General features: G+C 30.5%; 2 protein-coding genes across 5 annotated transcripts in view; both read left to right on the forward strand.

Annotated features, from left to right (window-relative positions):
* LOC129755176 (uncharacterized) overlaps positions 1 to 19,104 on the forward strand; it is a 137,542-nt gene that overhangs the window by 89,548 nt on the left and 28,890 nt on the right. The window lies entirely within an intron of this gene.
* Positions 3,642 to 4,443, forward strand: LOC129755178 (uncharacterized). The gene is made up of 2 exons (XM_055751545.1): positions 3,642 to 3,866; positions 3,925 to 4,443. The coding sequence occupies exons 1-2, from the start codon at positions 3,817 to 3,819 to the stop codon at positions 4,406 to 4,408; spliced, it is 534 nt and encodes a 177-aa protein (XP_055607520.1). The 5' UTR covers positions 3,642 to 3,816; the 3' UTR covers positions 4,409 to 4,443.

The raw sequence follows: 19,104 nt of genomic DNA on the forward strand, positions 1-19,104 counted from the left end.
ATCGCTTGGGTCGGTACACGCATATTAAAGAAAATGAGCCGAAACCGTTTCAAAATTTCAGCGACTGCTTTGATTGAATTTAAATGCGATTAATGGATCTGCAAAAAAAAATGCATCCGCCTTCATCCCCATTAGCATTTTTCTTATCAATGACATAATAAAAGTAGTTGACATTTAAAAACATGTCCAATCGGAACTGGCTCACTAGGGCCTGCTGTGGAACTTCCATGTTGCAACTTCTTAGTAGGGTATTTCGGGGAAATATGCACCTGCTAAGAAAAATGACCGTATATGCGGAATACCCAAGCTGAACACCCGAATGCATTGCAACATGTGCTTCGTATTTCTATCTTCTACTCATATTCTGTCTATAAAATTTTTATTATTGTAAAAACTATAAAAATATTCGATTTTATACAAACGCTTTTCAAAGCAACTTTTGAGATCATTGGATGTTTAACGCACCAGTGTAGGCAAATGATGATCCAAAACATTGGATCAACACGGTTTAAAAACAACACAATGTTCACAGTGAAAATTCCAAGAATTTTTCCAAGCACACAAGTGGAATGTTAAAATTTTTTAAAGAAAAAAATTACTTTTTTTTTTTTAAATTTCAACTTTATTTTGAACTGTGTCGTTTCATCCTAATTTTCCGCTGCTTTTAGTGGGCAGTTTCGACGATTTAAAATCAAAATTTGATGATATTTTTATCTTTTGTTAATTCAAACAAGTTGACATGTCATCACAAAAATATGAAGGTAGTCTGTTAGATCATTTACTAATTCTCAACATAAGTAAATAAAATATTACATTACTTGCTTTCGACGAATAAAGAACGACGATGAGAAATTTAATTTATTGCTCATTAACAATGGTTCAGAACAAAAATTCCAACTCAAAAAATAGTTTCCGATAAGCTCGAAGATTGAATCTTCATTCTAAAGCACTTTTCGAAGGAATCAAATTTTTTTTTCGTCTCACGAAAATGATTCTAGCTCATCTTCGTGTTCATGTATCTTGCTTTAGGAGCAGATAAAATTGAAATTACACGCTGCCTGAAAATCAAAAAAGGCGAGTTGCTAATTTTTTTCAAAAAACTATGATGAAAATGAGAAAATGGGATCAAATATCCCTATTCTCCGCTTTTTATTTTGATTTTGAAGCTCGGAATTGTTAAACTCATAAAAGTTATTAGTGCAGTGCTCTAATTCACTGCAGTTCCTTACAACAGAAAGTCGTCGAACACAAGTATTTGTCCAAGTTTTAAAAAGCAAAAATACTGGATTTTTGGATTTTTTTCTGTATTCTGATTTTGAAATCTGAAGTCAAGAAAAATGTTTGGTTAAATAGTAAAGTGACACATTCAAATAAAATATGAAAGGAGTAGGCCTTGGCTTGACCGCAGTGCACGCGTTTTTTATCTCGTCCGTCGAAATTTTCAGAAAATTGTGTGTTTCTGGTGAAATTATATTGGGAATTAACAAAATAAAACTCTGGGAGTGTTGATTAAAGATGCCTTAAAGTGGACAAGTCAAATCTTGAGATGGATCCACTGGACGAAAATGGAAAATCGTGATCGAAAAAGGACGGTTTGTTTTTTTGTGTCGTCGCCTTTCAGGTCGTCGTCTTTGCTCTTCGATTTGGTTATCCGCGCGGTTTGATTATGGGTGTCCCTGGTGAAAATACCGTATAAGATTTCCTAGTGTTCAATGTGTCGCTTATCATTGCAATATTGTGAATATCATTTGTGAATATTCCCAACGACAACAGTGACAGGGAATATGAAAAAAATTATAATAAATTAGAGTAGTGTTGTGAGTTTTCAATCAGTCCCTTGGCACGAAGGATTTGTTCAGCTTGCTGCGACCAAATTTTTTCTTTTGGTCGTTCATTCTTGTGTGTGTAGGGTTTGTGGAAGGCCAGCGGGGGCATTTGATAATCAATATTCAAGTGCTGAAAATGGCATAAAACTGTACTAAGTTCTAGATTTTTCGGGTGAATCATTATTAGATGAGTGGGATCCTCAAGAGTGGCAGGATAAATATTTCGTGCCGCGTTCCGCTAAGGCGCTGCATGGAACTGGAAATCATTGAGAGCAGACTGGAAAGAGGAATTCACCATCAATTAACACAGCCCAAATGTTTTACTTTTATTTGGTGAGTTCGTTCCATGATGTTTATTTTACTTACATGAAGTTAAATAAAGGTTAAATTCTGAGTGTTTCCACCCTCAATTCTCCAGATTTAGGCTTCATTTGAATATTATCGGCTGCAGGGAATCGATTGTGTTATATTATATGTTTCATTTTTACCGATTGTCTGTTTGTGTGAAACATTTTCCCAAGAAGTTCAATTTTTAGCTTTGTTGACCAGGACACAATTGAACTATTTTAAAGTTTTGAATTTAGAGATTATTATTATAGTTTATTTATTTCTATTAAAAGTGTTAATTTAAAAAAAAACCTTTCGGGTTCGTAACAGACCTCGAAGGGTTTTATGTTCTTTTAATATTTTTTTATTCTCTTTTTTATTTTCAAGAGCGAGTAAAGGCGCTTTATCCTTGGTCGATGACCAGAAATGATTGTACATCGAAATCCAAAATAATTGAATGAAAATAAAAAATCTTAGAGTTTTAAAATCATTATATTTAATAAATAACTTCTACAAAATGCATTTATTCTTAGGTTTTGTGATTTCTTTGTACAAAATGAATCATTTCCAACCACTGAAGAGGAACCCCTGTGATTTGTGGAATTACTTCCAATAACGCGTGGTTTTTTCATCAAGGAGCATTTTTCTTAGCATGCTTCCAACGACATTGCCCATTTGAAACGTATGGTACTGGTGGTCCACGTTTCTTCTGTTCCTGAGTTCCAGATGTCTCTGCGTTCTCTGCTCCATGGTAGGCCCAACCATTTTGTGTTTTTCATCATTTTAATGTGTTTATGTTAAAATGATAAAAAGCATGAACAAAGACAAGAAGAATAGTAACTCACTTTTATTATTCTTTGGGACTCAGACATAAGTTCTGGCTATGGAAGTACGATTAGTGATTAGTGATTAGTGAAAGTGACACATTCAAATAAAATATGTTAAAAAATCGCCATGTAGGGAAGAGCTCCTTCGGTAAACAATTCGCACTCGATGACAATCGTTAATGATTTCAACCGCGAAATATCTCATCAATCCTCGTTTCCAATTCCATTTCGAGGAGCAGCAAAACGAAAAAAATGCAAACAAAACCCCGAATACAGTATTTATACTCCAAGTACACTCAACAGATGTTTGTTCGGAGCAAACAATGTGGCATCTTTCTCACGTAGTAAGATATTTGGTTTGGATACCAACCTGTCAGCTTCCGATGTTCTTCATCTGTCATCTGGGAGAATGGAACCAAGCGAGGGTGGATGGAATAATAAAATTGATACTTTGTTATTTATCATGCTTTTAAGATGTGAAAACGGCGCGGAAACTTACCGGAATTAGGTACAATCCACTGAATGGTGAACTTTCGAGAGGATTTTAAAGTACGATTATCTGTTTGATGAATCCATATGAATCTTTAAAGGTTGATTAGGATTTGTATCTAAAGAGCTGTCTGGCTGAGAATAGGCTGCCCATTTAATTTAATTGATAATTCCCGAATCTGCTGAGAATTCCTTATCAACATTTCATAAATTTAACATTTCGGAAAATTAAGTTAGTAGGCTGGTAATTCGGGGGAACGATATTTTAAGAAATCAAAACATCATAGAGTTTGTGATCAAAATTTTTGTGATTTGTGTAAGAAGTCAGGTTTATATTTAAAACTAAAATGTCCAATTCATCCCCAACGCCGTCTCCAGAATCTTCTAAGTCGTATCCGTAAGTTGCTATGTTCTAAGCCCCGTTTGAAACAGCCCATCAATGCATTCATTTTCAGTAACTGTGCAATCTGCCTGGAACCCATTCGAGGTGAACAAAAATTCCTACCCTGCTGTCATCAGTTCCACGATAGATGTATTGAACATTGGCTGGATTACAAGGAAACCTGTCCAATCTGTCGGATGCCCCATAATATTCCGGAACTTTCAGCTCCAAGACCGCCATCGGAACGCCTTCGACCGCGCCCAACAATGGTAGCAACACCTGCCCTGATCAATTCCGTGGATAATTCTGTTAGGGCAGCATGGCATCTGATGATAGAAGAAGGAGCCCTTCATCCCCACCTTGGATTCACAAATGATACTGAAATCGTTGAAACGTTAGCCGTTTCACGGAGATCTCGACGTGTTGCAGCCCAACGAAGGCAATCTGGAGCAGCTCGAGAACCTACGAGACGAGTTCGGACTCAGGTGCTTTTCCGGCGGCTTCGAAGGACAAGGACGACATCCAGAAGGAACTTCAACTGCAGTGAGCAAAACTGAACTCATAAATGCAAAAATAAGTACTCATATTTAAGCTGAGGGGCCTGATTAAAAAAAATCGTTTAAAAATTTAAAATAAAGAACGCGATACGCGATTAAAATAAAATGTTTCAAACATAGAAATGAACATGCTAGCTTATAAGATCTTTCCAAAACAAACACATTAAAACAAAATGACAAAAATTGCAAAAATGACAAAAATGGAAAAAATTTAAAAAAAAAAATAAAATGACTAAAATGACAAAAATGACAAAAATCACGAAAATGACAAAAATGACAAAAATGACAAAAATGACAAAAATGACAAAAATGACAAAAATGACAAAAATGACAAAAATGACAAAAATGACAAAAATGACAAAAATGACAAAAATGACAAAAATGACAAAAATGACAAAAATGACAAAAATGACAAAAATGACAAAAATGACAAAAATGACAAAAATGACAAAAATGACAAAAATGACAAAAATGACAAAAATGACAAAAATGACAAAAATGACAAAAATGACAAAAATGACAAAAATGACAAAAATGACAAAAATGACAAAAATGACAAAAATGACAAAAATGACAAAAATGACAAAAATGACAAAAATGACAAAAATGACAAAAATGACAAAAATGACAAAACTGACAAAAATGACAAAAATGACAAAAATGACAAAAATGACAAAAATGACAAAAATGACAAAAATGACAAAAATGACAAAAATGACAAAAATGACAAAAATGACAAAAATGACAAAAATGACAAAAATGACAAAAATGACAAAAATGACAAAAATGACAAAAATGACAAAAATGACAAAAATGACAAAAATGACAAAAATGACAAAAATGACAAAAATGACAAAAATGACAAAAATGACAAAAATGACAAAAATGACAAAAATGACAAAAATGACAAAAATGACAAAAATGACAAAAATGACAAAAATGACAAAAATGACAAAAATGACAAAAATGACAAAAATGACAAAAATGACAAAAATGACAAAAATGACAAAAATGACAAAAATGACAAAAATGACAAAAATGACAAAAATGACAAAAATGACAAAAATGACAATAATGACAAAAATGACAAAAATGACAAAAATGACAAAAATGACAAAAATGACAAAAATGACAAAAATGACAAAAATGACAAAAATGACAAAAATGACAAAAATGACAAAAATGACAAAAATGACAAAAATGACAAAAATGACAAAAATGACAAAAATGACAAAAATGACAAAAATGACAAAAATGACAAAAATGACAAAAATGACAAAAATGACAAAAATGACAAAAATGACAAAAATGACAAAAATGACAAAAATGACAAAAATGACAAAAATGACAAAAATGACAAAAATGACAAAAATGACAAAAATGACAAAAATGACAAAAATGACAAAAATGACAAAAATGACAAAAATGACAAAAATGACAAAAATGACAAAAATGACAAAAATGACAAAAATGACAAAAATGACAAAAATGACAAAAATGACAAAAATGACAAAAATGACAAAAATGACAAAAATGACAAAAATGACAAAAATGACAAAAATGACAAAAATGACAAAAATGACAAAAATGACAAAAATGACAAAAATGACAAAAATGACAAAAATGACAAAAATGACAAAAATGACAAAAATGACAAAAATGACAAAAATGACAAAAATGACAAAAATGACAAAAATGACAAAAATGACAAAAATGACAAAAATTACAAAAATTACAGAAATTACAGAAATTAAAAAAAATTACAAAAATTACAAACATTACAAAAATGACGAAAATGACAAAAATGACAAAAGTGACAAAAAAAAACAAAAAAAAAAAAGTATAAAAAATACAAATATGACATAAATGACCAAAATGACAAAAATGACAAAAATGACAAAAATAACAAAAATGACAAAAATGACAAAAATGACAAAGATGACAAAAATGACAAAAATGATAAAAATCACAAAAATAACAAAAATTACAAAAATGACAAAAATAACAAAAATTACAAAAATGACAAAAATTACAAAAATTACAAAAATAACAAAAATTACAAAATTTACAAAATTTACAAAATTTACAAAAATTACAAAAATGACAAAAGTTACAAAAAAAAACAAAAATTTAAAAAATTACAAAAATAACAAAAATTACAAAAATTACAAAAATGACAAAAATTACAAAAATTACAAAAATTACAAAAATTACAAAAATTACAAAAATTACAAAAATTACAAAAATGACAAAAATTACAAAAATTACAAAAAATTACAAAAATGGCAAAAATTACAAAAATTACAAAAAATCAAAAATTACAAAAATTACAAAAATGACAAAAATTACAAAAATTACAAAAATTTCAAAAATTACAAAAATTACAAAAATTACAAAAATTACAAAAATTACAAAAATTACAAAAATTACAAAAATTACAAAAATTACAAAAATTAGAAAAATAACAAAAATTACAAAAATAACAAAAATAGCAAAAATAACAAAAATTACAAAAATTACAAAACTTACAAAAATTACAAAAATTTCAGAAATTACAAAAATTACAAAAATTACAAAAATTACAAAAATTACAAAAATTACAAAAATTACAAAAATTACAAAAATTACAAAAATTACAAAAATTACAAAAATTACAAAAATTACAAAAATTACAAAAATTACAAAAATTACAAAAATTACAAAAATTACAAAAATTACAAAAATTACAAAAATTACAAAAATTACAAAAATTACAAAAATTACAAAAATTACAAAAATTACAAAAATTACAAAAATTACAAAAATTACAAAAATTACAAAAATTACAAAAATTACAAAAATTACAAAAATTACAAAAATTACAAAAATTACAAAAATTACAAAAATTACAAAAATTACAAAAATTACAAAAATTACAAAAATTACAAAAATTACAAAAATTACAAAAATTACAAAAATTACAAAAATTACAAAAATTACAAAAATTACAAAAATTACAAAAATTACAAAAATTACAAAAATTACAAAAATTACAAAAATTACAAAAATTACAAAAATTACAAAAATTACAAAAATTACAAAAATTACAAAAATTACAAAAATTACAAAAATTACAAAAATTACAAAAATTACAAAAATTACAAAAATTACAAAAATTACAAAAATTACAAAAATTACAAAAATTACAAAAATTACAAAAATTACAAAAATTACAAAAATAACAAAAATTACAAATATTACAAAAATTACAAAAATTACAAAAATTACAAAAATTACAAAAATTACAAAAATTACAAAAATAACAAAAATTACAAAAAATTACAAAAATTACAAAAATTACAAAAGCGACATAAATGATATAAAAAGAAACAAAAATTACACAAAAATTACACAAAAATTACTCAAAAATAATACAAAAACGACACAAAGTGAAACAAAAATGACGAAAAATGACTCAAAAATAAGAAAAATGACACAAAATTGCACAAGAATGGCACAAGAATGGCACAAAAATGGCACAAAAATTACACAAAAATTACATAATTGACACAAAAATGACACAAAAATGGTTCAAAAATGACACAAAATTGACATAATTGACACGAAAATGACACAAAAATGTCACAAATAATGACACAAAAATGACACAAAAAACACACAAAAATGAATCAAAAATGATACGGAAATGACAATATAATAACACAAAAATGAAACAAAAATGGGCTAAAAATGGGTCGAAAATGGGTCAAAAAGGGGTCAAAAATGACACAGAAATGACAAAAATGACATCAGAATGACATAAATGGCACAAAAATGACACAAAAATTAATAAAAAATGAATCACAAATGACACAAAAATGACGTAAGAATTACACAAAAATTGCTTTTGAATTACAAAAAAAAAATACACAAAAATGACATAAAATGGCACAAGAATGGCACAAAAATGGCACAAAAATGGCACCAAAATGACACAAAAATGACACAAAAATGACACAAAAATGACACAAAAATGACACAAAAGTGACACAAAAATGACACAAAAATGGCACAAAAATGACACAAAAATTATACAAAAATTATACAAAAATTACACAAAAATGATACAAAAATGATACAAAAATGACACAAAATTACACAAAAATGGCACAAAAATGACACAAAAATGACACAAAAATGACACAAAAATGACACGAAAATTACACGAAAATGACACGAAAATGACACAAAAATTACTCAAAAAATAAACAAAAAAATACACAAAAATTACACAAAAATTACACAAAAATTACACAAAAATTACACAAAAATTACACAAAAATGACTCAAAAATGACACAAAAATGACACAAAAATGACAAATAAATGACACAAAATCGACACAAAAATTGTTCAAAAAATTACACAAAAATGACACAGAAATGAAACAAAAATTACTCAAAAATGACACAATAATTCCACAAAAATTACACTAATTCAACAATATCACAAATTTTACACAAAACTGTTACAAATATGATAACAAAATGATTAAAAATGACACAAAAATGTTACAAAAATAGCTTCAAATCAGACAAAAACGACAAAACTATGACACAAACTCACTTAAGAATGACACAAAAAAAACACAAATTTTATACAACAATGACACAAAGTTGAGAGAAAAATTAAAAACTAATATGATAAAGGAAAGAACAATTAGATAAACTTAACTGATACAAAAATGAAGCTAAATGAGGCCATTATTTTAAAACCACAAGCTCTATCAACAAGAATGAATTTGTTTCCGAAACAGTGATTGATCACAATTGATCCGTTTCCATTCATATCAATTTCTCTTTGATTTAATTGGTTTATTCTCCTCGCTGCATTCGAACCCAACCAGACACAGGTATTTAGATGAGAAAAACACGCCAAAACATAGATTCACATTGACCTTGACATTCTCGCTCTTAATTGAATGAAAAATAAGAATTGGAGGAGCAAGAAAAAAAAACAATGTCGGAAGCTTCCCGCCTTGATTTTTCCACAAACAGTAAGCAGTAAGCAAAGTTGTGGGCAAAGTTAAATTTCCCTAGGTCACCGTTTAGTTTTATCACGACATACCTCGAGGTTTCACCTATCTGGTTAGAAACCAAAACAACCCGATTCCAGCACATTTTTCTGGGGTGCTGGGGGGGGGGGGGGGATGTGAGGGTAGCGGACATTTTTTTTTATTATTGGTGCTATGCTCGTTTCGTGCCATCCATTCACTTACTTAGTCTAGATTTGAGCCGAATGAGAACAGAAGGGAAGTCGTTGTTCCCTGACGTGTCTTTTATTTCGACTAAATTATGACATAAAAGCTCGACTTTGGCTCTTGATTATGATGATTGTGATAGATGTAGCTTGAGGTAGATGCAGTTGCAGTGTTTTTGGATTAATGATTGAAGAAAAGTTTGGTGGATTCACGGCTTTTTCGGAACCATTGCGTGACATTTGTAATGAAAAATAAAATCGAATAAAAAAAGAAATTAAGGAAGATTGAAAGTTTTGATTGATTCTCTTCTAGTTTAAAAACTTGATAAAATCCAAACCACAAATCAAGAAGCCCAAATTCCATCATTATTTTAATTTTGGTTCTAAATTGAGCTAATTCAAGAGTCTCAAGTTTTTTAGAACTATCATATATGTTATCAAAAAAGGTTAAAATAATATGCTAACGTCATCAATGGCTTGAAGTTGCTTCCTGAAGTGGCCAAATTTATTCCCATATCAGGTGTAGTTTTTTGTTTATCAACCCAGCTGTTTGCTCTTATCTTAACAACTTTTTAAAGCACTTTGCTCAGGTAAGTCAGTTGACTCACTTAGTTTTTTTTAAGCTTTCTTCAAGCAGAAAGATAAGAATGTCGTAAACAAATAAAGCGTCATTTTTTAAATTGATATATTTGGCTTTTCAAGAAGCTTGGCTAACTTCTAACAGAGATTGATGGTTTGGAAAAAAAATCATCATCAATCATACTGGAGATATTTGATATTTTAACCGAAATTGTAAACACAACTTTTTTTTTAAAATTGATTTGCACCTCATCGATATCAATAAAAGTCAGTAGTGACTATTATTCTAAGTTATTTTATGACACAGGTGGTTGCGGAATGTCAATAAAAATCACCTTTCCTCCAAATGGCCACCGATTGCAGTTTTTTTTACGGTGGTGATAAGAAAAACCCTCCTGTTGAAAATGTGAGGTGAATCATAAAAGTGTAGGACCACTACCAACCTTCAATTGAGCTGTCAGAAGGTGTAAAACGAAATATGTGTTGTGTGTTAATATTTTTCCAAGGTTTACTACCCTTCGTCTAATCACTGTTTGCCAAGTGTCACATTGACGTCACGGAATGTGTGTTTACATCGGCCAAATAGCTTCGGAATGTTAGAAGGTAAAAGTGCAAAAAAGCTGGGCGAGGTCTTCTGGACGAATATTGAAGCCGGGGAAAAAAAATGAAATACTGGAACGTGATCTATCGGCTAGATTTCACTTTGCTTTTACCAAACCGGAGCTTTTGGCTGTTGTTTGGGTTTCTTCATTTTTTTTTCCCTCGAGAAAGAATATGTACCGAATCCATTTCTCATGTTTGACTCAGAGAGGTGATGACAGAAGGAAAACGGTCGCTTTCCACTTTTGGCGGCGATTTTTGACAGATGGTGACTGTATGAAATGGACACGAGTTAATGTTACAGTATTGAGTTTATAAATAAACTAAAAATCAAAAACCTAATTTAAAAAAAAAAACATTCATAACAATTTTGACACACATTCATAAAATACAATAGTCACGAAAAATCTCAAAAGTCTCGAAAAATCTCAAAAGATCACAATACAACATTTCCTTAAATACAGGATTATTCTGGCCAACTTTTAGTGGACTGCTTAGCAAACAATCAACCAAAATATTTTTGATCAATTTTTTGTTTGTATCACTTCAAATTTCAAGGTCAAACGTTTACTGAAGTCAAAAATCTATAACTATTCCAAAGTATACTTATACTGAACCACAAAAAACTAGAAAAAATCTTTATTTGTATGCATTAAAAAATAGAAGTTTAATTCTCGCCATGGCAGACAATGAGTTTAAAATTTACCAATGCTTTCAAGTGCTGGTCGAATAAAAGTCTACCTCCGATTTGGCTGAACTTTGGCAGTTACGATCATTGCATTGCAAATTTAGCTTTAAGGGCTAGCTAAACAGCTGTGTTCAGAAATTGCATTTTTTGGAGATTTCAAATAAAAATAATGGATTTTCAAGGTTTCATTTAAGAGAAAAACTTTTTGTGAATACCTAAATTAGCAAAGAATAAGCTTATTTTTTTTAACCACAAAATAATCAGAAAATAAAGTAAGGAATTTAATTTGCAGTTTAAATAGATTTATTTTCTATGCTTGTGACCTTGATTATGATTTAAAAAAATTCAAAATCATCATTAATAATATATTGCATAATTAGAATCCTGAGAATATAAATAAAAATAAATGTAGATTTTTCAAAGAACGAATACTTAAAAATGAACCCAAATTTAGTTTTATATTTGTGGTTTCTTCTGGTTTATTTCTCCAAACTGACATCGTTTTAATATAAAATTTAAATTTTGAATCTACATAGACTAAAAACTATGAAACTGAAATCTCCTGCTATTTGTACCCCTCATGGAATTCTCGCATTAATATTTTCATCTTGATCTTGATGTTTAAATATCTGATTTTTTTTATTTCACTTCCGGATCTGAATCCTGCCTTTTAAGCCTCAGCTCAAAAGTTGCAGATGGTAATTTCTTAAAAAAAAAATCAAAATGCAAAATTTGTATCAGAACCCTCAACAATAATTTTCCTAAATGCCTTCTGAATTTAGGGCTTCTAATATGAATTATTTTTTTAGTTATTTATTTGAAATTCAATTTGTAAATCAAAACGAATATTAACAATGACGATACTGTTTCAGATTTTTCAATTCTGTCAAAATTATGAATCTTTCTTAAGTTTCATTTCGGCTAAAGACGAATTGCATGCCAAATCGACACGAAGTTGGTATGACCCTCTCAGAATTCAATGAAACTTTGTGGACATAAAGATATTTCATAGTAAAGCAATTTGGCATACTTAGATTTCCCAAAAAATATCTAGACCAACATTTAAAAAGGTTAAACTTTTATAAACATTTTCAGCTTGAAAATAACAATCCTACACAAATGTGGTGCATGAGAGAGATTTGTAAAAAAAAAATTGTTTTGGATTAAAAAAATTTTTTTTTTTTGTGAAATTCTACACTGAGAAAAATGCATTTCAAAAACTAAAACTTAATTTCTCAAAAACTGACATCTCACAATTTGATGATTTTTTTTAAGCCGGGTAATATCAAGGCCTACAAGCAAGGATGCCGAAATCACAGAAAAATCTATAATTTCACATTATTTTGAGCTTATTTTCATCACAGAATCCGTGTCACAGAACACAGAATTTTAGAAATATTCACAGATTACACAGAATTTAAAAATGTTAGACGTTTTTCTAAAATTAATTTTTTCATATCAATATAAATTTTGGATAATTATCATTAAATTTGAAAAATATGATAAAACTGGTAATGGTAATTGATTTCTTTTAAAAAAGACGTAAAAAAGACGCAATTTGACATGGGGCCGTTAACATACCACATGGACATCTTAGGGGGGGGGGGGGGGGTGTATAGGAATTTCCAAGCTTGTCCACGGAAAGGGAGGAAGGGGTCTGGGCCATGTCCACGTGGATATACATACTTCCAAAATATTTCCTAAAGGTGAATAAATATTATGATGTTTGAATCAAAATCTTTAAATTGCTAAGCACTCCAGTTTAAGTTTAAACAATTAGCAGCCACTTGAAAGCAAGCAACTAAGAAATTTAAAATTTTTAAAATTATTATATATCAGGAAGTGCTTATTACTTTTTTTTCAATAGCAGCCATTTGAATAACAAAAAGGCAAAAATGTGTTTTCTAACTGTCAGATTAGATTAAAAAAAAGCAATTTCTAATCTGTCCACGTGGACATCAGGGGAGGGGGGAACGGGTTTGCCAAATGTCCACGATTGTCCACGGAGGGGAAGGAGGGGGTCAAAAATCTCATTTTTCTGTCCACGTTTTATCTGAATGGCCCCCATGACTTTTGAATGAAATTAGTTAAAAAAAACATCACAGAGAACCATTACAGAATTTTTGGGTAAAATCGCAGAAAGTCAGATTTTTTTCGTCAAAATACAGCTTGTGCATATTTAAGGGAATGATTTGGGCATGACTTTTTTTGGAAAAAAAAACAATAATTTTTAGCAGGGTAGGCTGTGCTTGTGAGTTCGGGACACGTTTTTTGGAGCTGAAAAATCATAGAAATATTAAATTAAGAATTTTGAAGAAAAATCAGTTTTTTTTTATTTGGATTGGCCTCCGGATTCTGCGGAAAGCAGGAGCATCTGGAAAAGCTGATGCCACTGGATTCAAATGATACCCATCGGATCAGAACGACTAGATGGAACCGAGGGATCCGAAATCGAGAAAGACGATTTTAGTGGGTGAAAAGGGGGATTATGTCAAAAACAGTTAATACTATCTTATTAACATAGTTTTTACAAGCTTGTGAAATTTTGATTAAAAAAAATAATACGTTGGTTTGAATTCTATTCGCTCTTGTATATGCTGGAATTTTGAGTACCTTGATTGACTTCCTTGGTAAAAAATTTAAATTCGAGAAGTGTTTCTTCTTAGCATGAAAATTGTTTTTAATTTGAAAAATTGAAAATGGGAAAGTTATTTTGTTAAATAAATTAATTCAAGCAGTTCATGCCTACGAAATGCAGTTTAAGCTTATTTAGGATGTCCTGTCCAACCCCAGAGCACCAATTTTTTCTTACTTCACCGTTTATGCACACGCCTACTCCTCTCTGGTTGGACAAAAATAGTCATAATGTAGCGAAATAATTTCCGTCAAATTCACAGGAAAATTATATTCGGTTATCGATACTTTTTTTTATAACTTTGGAATGATAAAATTTGAAAAAAACTTACCTTGATCTAACTTTTAAGGTAAGTTTATAGATTTAATTTTTTTCAACTATATAGTAAATTTTCTATTACATATTTGTTATTTTCAATCATGATAACACTTAATACTAATCCCAGTACTCTGGGCATATTTAAAAATAAGAACTAAAATAAAACATATGAAACGTTTGACTAAGTCTCAATAAAACTTACCACATGCCTTCCCCTATCTACAAATATTGCGATAATATGTTTTATGTTAGTTCTTTTTTTTCCTTAATATGCAGCGCAAGTTGCAATGTATGGGCGCCTTGTAGGCCTTGTTATTACCCGTCTTCAAATTGGCGTTTTATGGAAAATTGAGTTTTATTTTTTGAAACGCATTTTTATAAGTGTAGGATTCAGAAATATTTTTTACAATATTTTATTCTAAAAATTCCATAATTTTCGAAAATAAAAATGTTCATAAAAAACTGGCCTGAAAGGTTTGGCCCTCTCAAAATGTTAGTCTAGATCTTATTTGGAAAAATTAAGTATGGTAAGTTTCTTACATATAGTCCTCATGTAGGACTATATACACACACACACACACACACACACACACACACACACAGACACACACACACACACACACACACACACACACACACACACACACACACACACACACACACACACACACACACACACACACACACACACACACACACACACACACACACACACACACACACACACACACACACACACACACACACACACACACACACACACACACACACACACACACACACACACACACACACACACACACACACACACACACACACACACACACACACACACACACACACACACACACACACACACACACACACACACACACACACACACACACACACACACACACACACACACACACACACACACACACACACACACACACACACACACACACACACACACACACACACACACACACACACACACACACACACACACACACACACACACACACACACACACACACACACACACACACACACACACACACACACACACACACACACACACACACACACACACACACACACACACACACACACACACACACACACACACACACACACACACACACACACACACACACACACACACACACACACACACACACACACACACACACACACACACACACACACACACACACACACACACACACACACACACACACACACACACACACACACACACACACACACACACACACACACACACACACACACACACACACACAAATTTTCATTCCATTCTGAGAGGGTCATGCCAGATATTTTGTGGAGTTGTTGCGAAATTCGTCCAAAGAATTAAAAGCTGTAATGCTGTAACAGATGTTTTTTTTTCATTTAACATTCCGTAATGATGGGTTTCGAATATGTAAAATGCATCTAGTTGAGGTTTGAAATGCAAAACCAAGATTTGAATCAGGTTTTTTTTTTCAAATGATGATTCAAACTGGATTTCAAGAACAAAACCCTAAATGAAGAACTCGAAATCTGATCACAAAATTAGAATTTTAATGTTTGTAAGCAAGTCTCAAACCACCAAATCCGGAATTATTCTAACCGAAGCTTACCAGATATTTTCCGCCAATATCTGGGCCGTGCAATTTCGGGTTATTTTTCCCAATATCCGCCAATTTCCGAATTATTCAATAAAAATCATTAAGAATAGAACTAGAGAAACTAATTTTTTTTTTAACACGTCAGTCAATTTGAAATCATATTTTAAGTTTCTAAATAAACGTTCATGTTAATTTTGATGAAATTTGCTCAAAAAGTTTTTGCGCGAAAAACACAATTCTAATGAATAATATTAAATTTTCCAGTTGAAGTTGATTTTGCCAATAAAGTAAACAGAATCGAGCAACATCTGGGAAATCTGGTAAGCAAGGTTTTATCTTATTGAAGTTCATTATTGGGGACTAAATTTCAATCAACAAATGAGACTTTTTTTTGAAAAACTGTACTAGAATTGTGGACCTGTGAAAAGATAACGAGGTTTTGGCTTTGGTTCTGAGTCGAGCATGTTACTCTTGAATCATTTTAGTCGTTCATCAAAATTTGATTAAGAATTTGAGATTCAGAGCTTGGAAAAGAACATTTCGCTTGGCATTTTTGGACCCTTAAAATACCAAATTTAAAATGCATAAAGAACATTTTTAATACTTGGGCCTTTTTGGTAAAATCGCCAGCTACAAATTTGCTCAGGCATAGAGTGTCTTGTTTCCACGTTTATTTTTTATATTCTCAAATGCGAGCATCAGTTTCTTGAATATACAATTTTTATTCAGAATTTGTTTGAATAAAAGACTATTAAATCCACTTTATACAGCTTTTTGGGCACAAATACCTATTAATAGTTATTTGTGCCCAAAAAGCTGTATACAGTTGAATTTTTCAGCACGTTAATTTTTCCAATGACTCTTGATAAATTAGAATCATTTTAGATTAAACTATTTGATACACACATTTGCTACAGAATTTAGTAAAATTACGTGTCTACTAGAGTTGTCTAGTAAATATAGTTGTTTGGTTCTGACCCAAAAATTCGATCAGCTAGTTTGTTCGATGATGATTACGCAAAATTAACGGTTCAACAAAAAATCTGTGATATGGAGGAGCCAACCAAGGTTGCCGAAATAAATTCTGTGTTTTTGAGAAAAAAAATTCTGACTTTCTGTGATTTTACCCAAAAATTCTGTGATGGATTTCTGTGATGCTATTTCCTTGAATTTTATAGAAAATTCATGATAACTTGTGTCTTTTTCACATTTTAGTTGGATAAAATGAATAACCATTACCAATCTTATCATACTTTTCTAATTCAAAGTAAGAAATCCAAATTTCATACTGTCATAAAAAATTATAATTTCGAAAATCCATTCGAAATTCAAAAATTCTGTGAAATCTGTGAAAATTTCAAAATTCTGTGTTCTGTGAAACAGATTCTGTGATGAAAATTTGCTCAAAATTCTGTGAAATTACAGATTTTTGTTTGATTTCGGCAACCTTGGAGCCACCATATGAATTTTGATTACAACTTGTAGAGTTTTTTATCCGTGTCGTCGAGTGCTGAAAAATCGAGTTGTGCAAAGAGCTGCATACTATTTTTTTTATTGCAATGCCGCAAAGATTCCTTTCAATCTGAAGGAATAAATTGTAGGTTTTCCTTCCAAATCAAAACAGTGTCGAAAAGAAGTGAATTGAACATGGGAAGGATCCAATAATCTTTTGGTCCGATTGAGAAACTAGTTATTTAGTTAAATTTAAGAAGATTAATATTTAGTAAAACTTTTTGTAAATTACGACCTCTTGATTCCAATTTTAGAGATCAATGTTTCCAATAAAGATTTTAAAATACATGATTCAGGAAAACAAATTCGATATCAATATGCTATTTTGGAAGCTATTTTGCATAAATGTTCCAAAATAAATTGAGAAGAGGCCTAGTCTTAAGGACTCAAGTCATTAAAAAAACACTGGTCATTTTTTTATGCTGAGTGTTGTAATTTTAGAATTACTAACGAATACGAGGTTATATTACTCGGCTACCACCAAGAGTCTTGTAATTGACGGGTTTTACTTTTTTATTTTAAATATTTCGAGTATTTTAATTTATTCTCAAAGTCGTATAAGTATTCAAATTTTTTGAATGTTGAATTTTCAATGTAAGTAATCCGGGGTAAGTTAATCATTTTTTTATCAATATTGTTCGATTATTTTTTTGTTAAGGGGAAGGTGGATTGTTCCATATTTCCAAAATCAGTACTGGACTTCGATGAACGAGAAGCGTGGTTGTAGAGATTTATTAGACTACTTTAAATTTGATTTAAAAATCGATATCGTCTCAGTTTTAAATTTGATGCTGGGAAACATTGATTAGTCTTTATTTTGACGGTTTTAACGAGTTTTCTTGATCGTAAAAGATACAAAACACCTTCTGAAATTATATTTTTCTTGGTTTAGACTTCTTCGCGGTCCAAAAAAACAACATCGCGATCCTTAATGTTTTTAGGCCGAACAACAATTTAAATCGAAAGATGAACAATGATGCTGCATAGATTAAGGGGCTTATTTTGTTTACATTACTAATAAAATTTTAATTACAAAAACAAATGAAATTTTGCCTCCATTCAATTTTTTAGGCTCTCACCCCTTCCTATTCCTCTTCTTTTTTTCCTTCAAATTTTACCATTTGATAGGGTTTCTAAACTTTTGTCCTAGACTGACTTGCTCTTGGAAAATGTCTCTATTTTTTGAATATTAAAATATTATCACAAAATACAACAAAAACTACACCAAAACTATACATTTTCTAAGGAAAAAAGTTAAACTCTAGTATAAATTATCCTGCTACTTCTAAACGCTTTGTTTGCATCAGGAAGTGTGTTTGCCTTCGAAAAAATAGATACTTCAAGATTATTTCTACTATTCTCAAACCACAATAATGGTTTCTAATCTTTTCTTTCTAAATCTTGAGCTTCAACATAAAAATGTCTTCCAGTTCCGAAGCCCAATTCTCCCACTGTCGAATTTCATTATAATTCGCGTTTGTTCGTTCATGCATATCTTATTAGGAAGATTTTTT

This window comes from Uranotaenia lowii, chromosome 3 (assembly GCF_029784155.1).
Source record: "Uranotaenia lowii strain MFRU-FL chromosome 3, ASM2978415v1, whole genome shotgun sequence".
Classification (NCBI taxonomy): Eukaryota; Metazoa; Arthropoda; class Insecta; order Diptera; family Culicidae; genus Uranotaenia; species Uranotaenia lowii.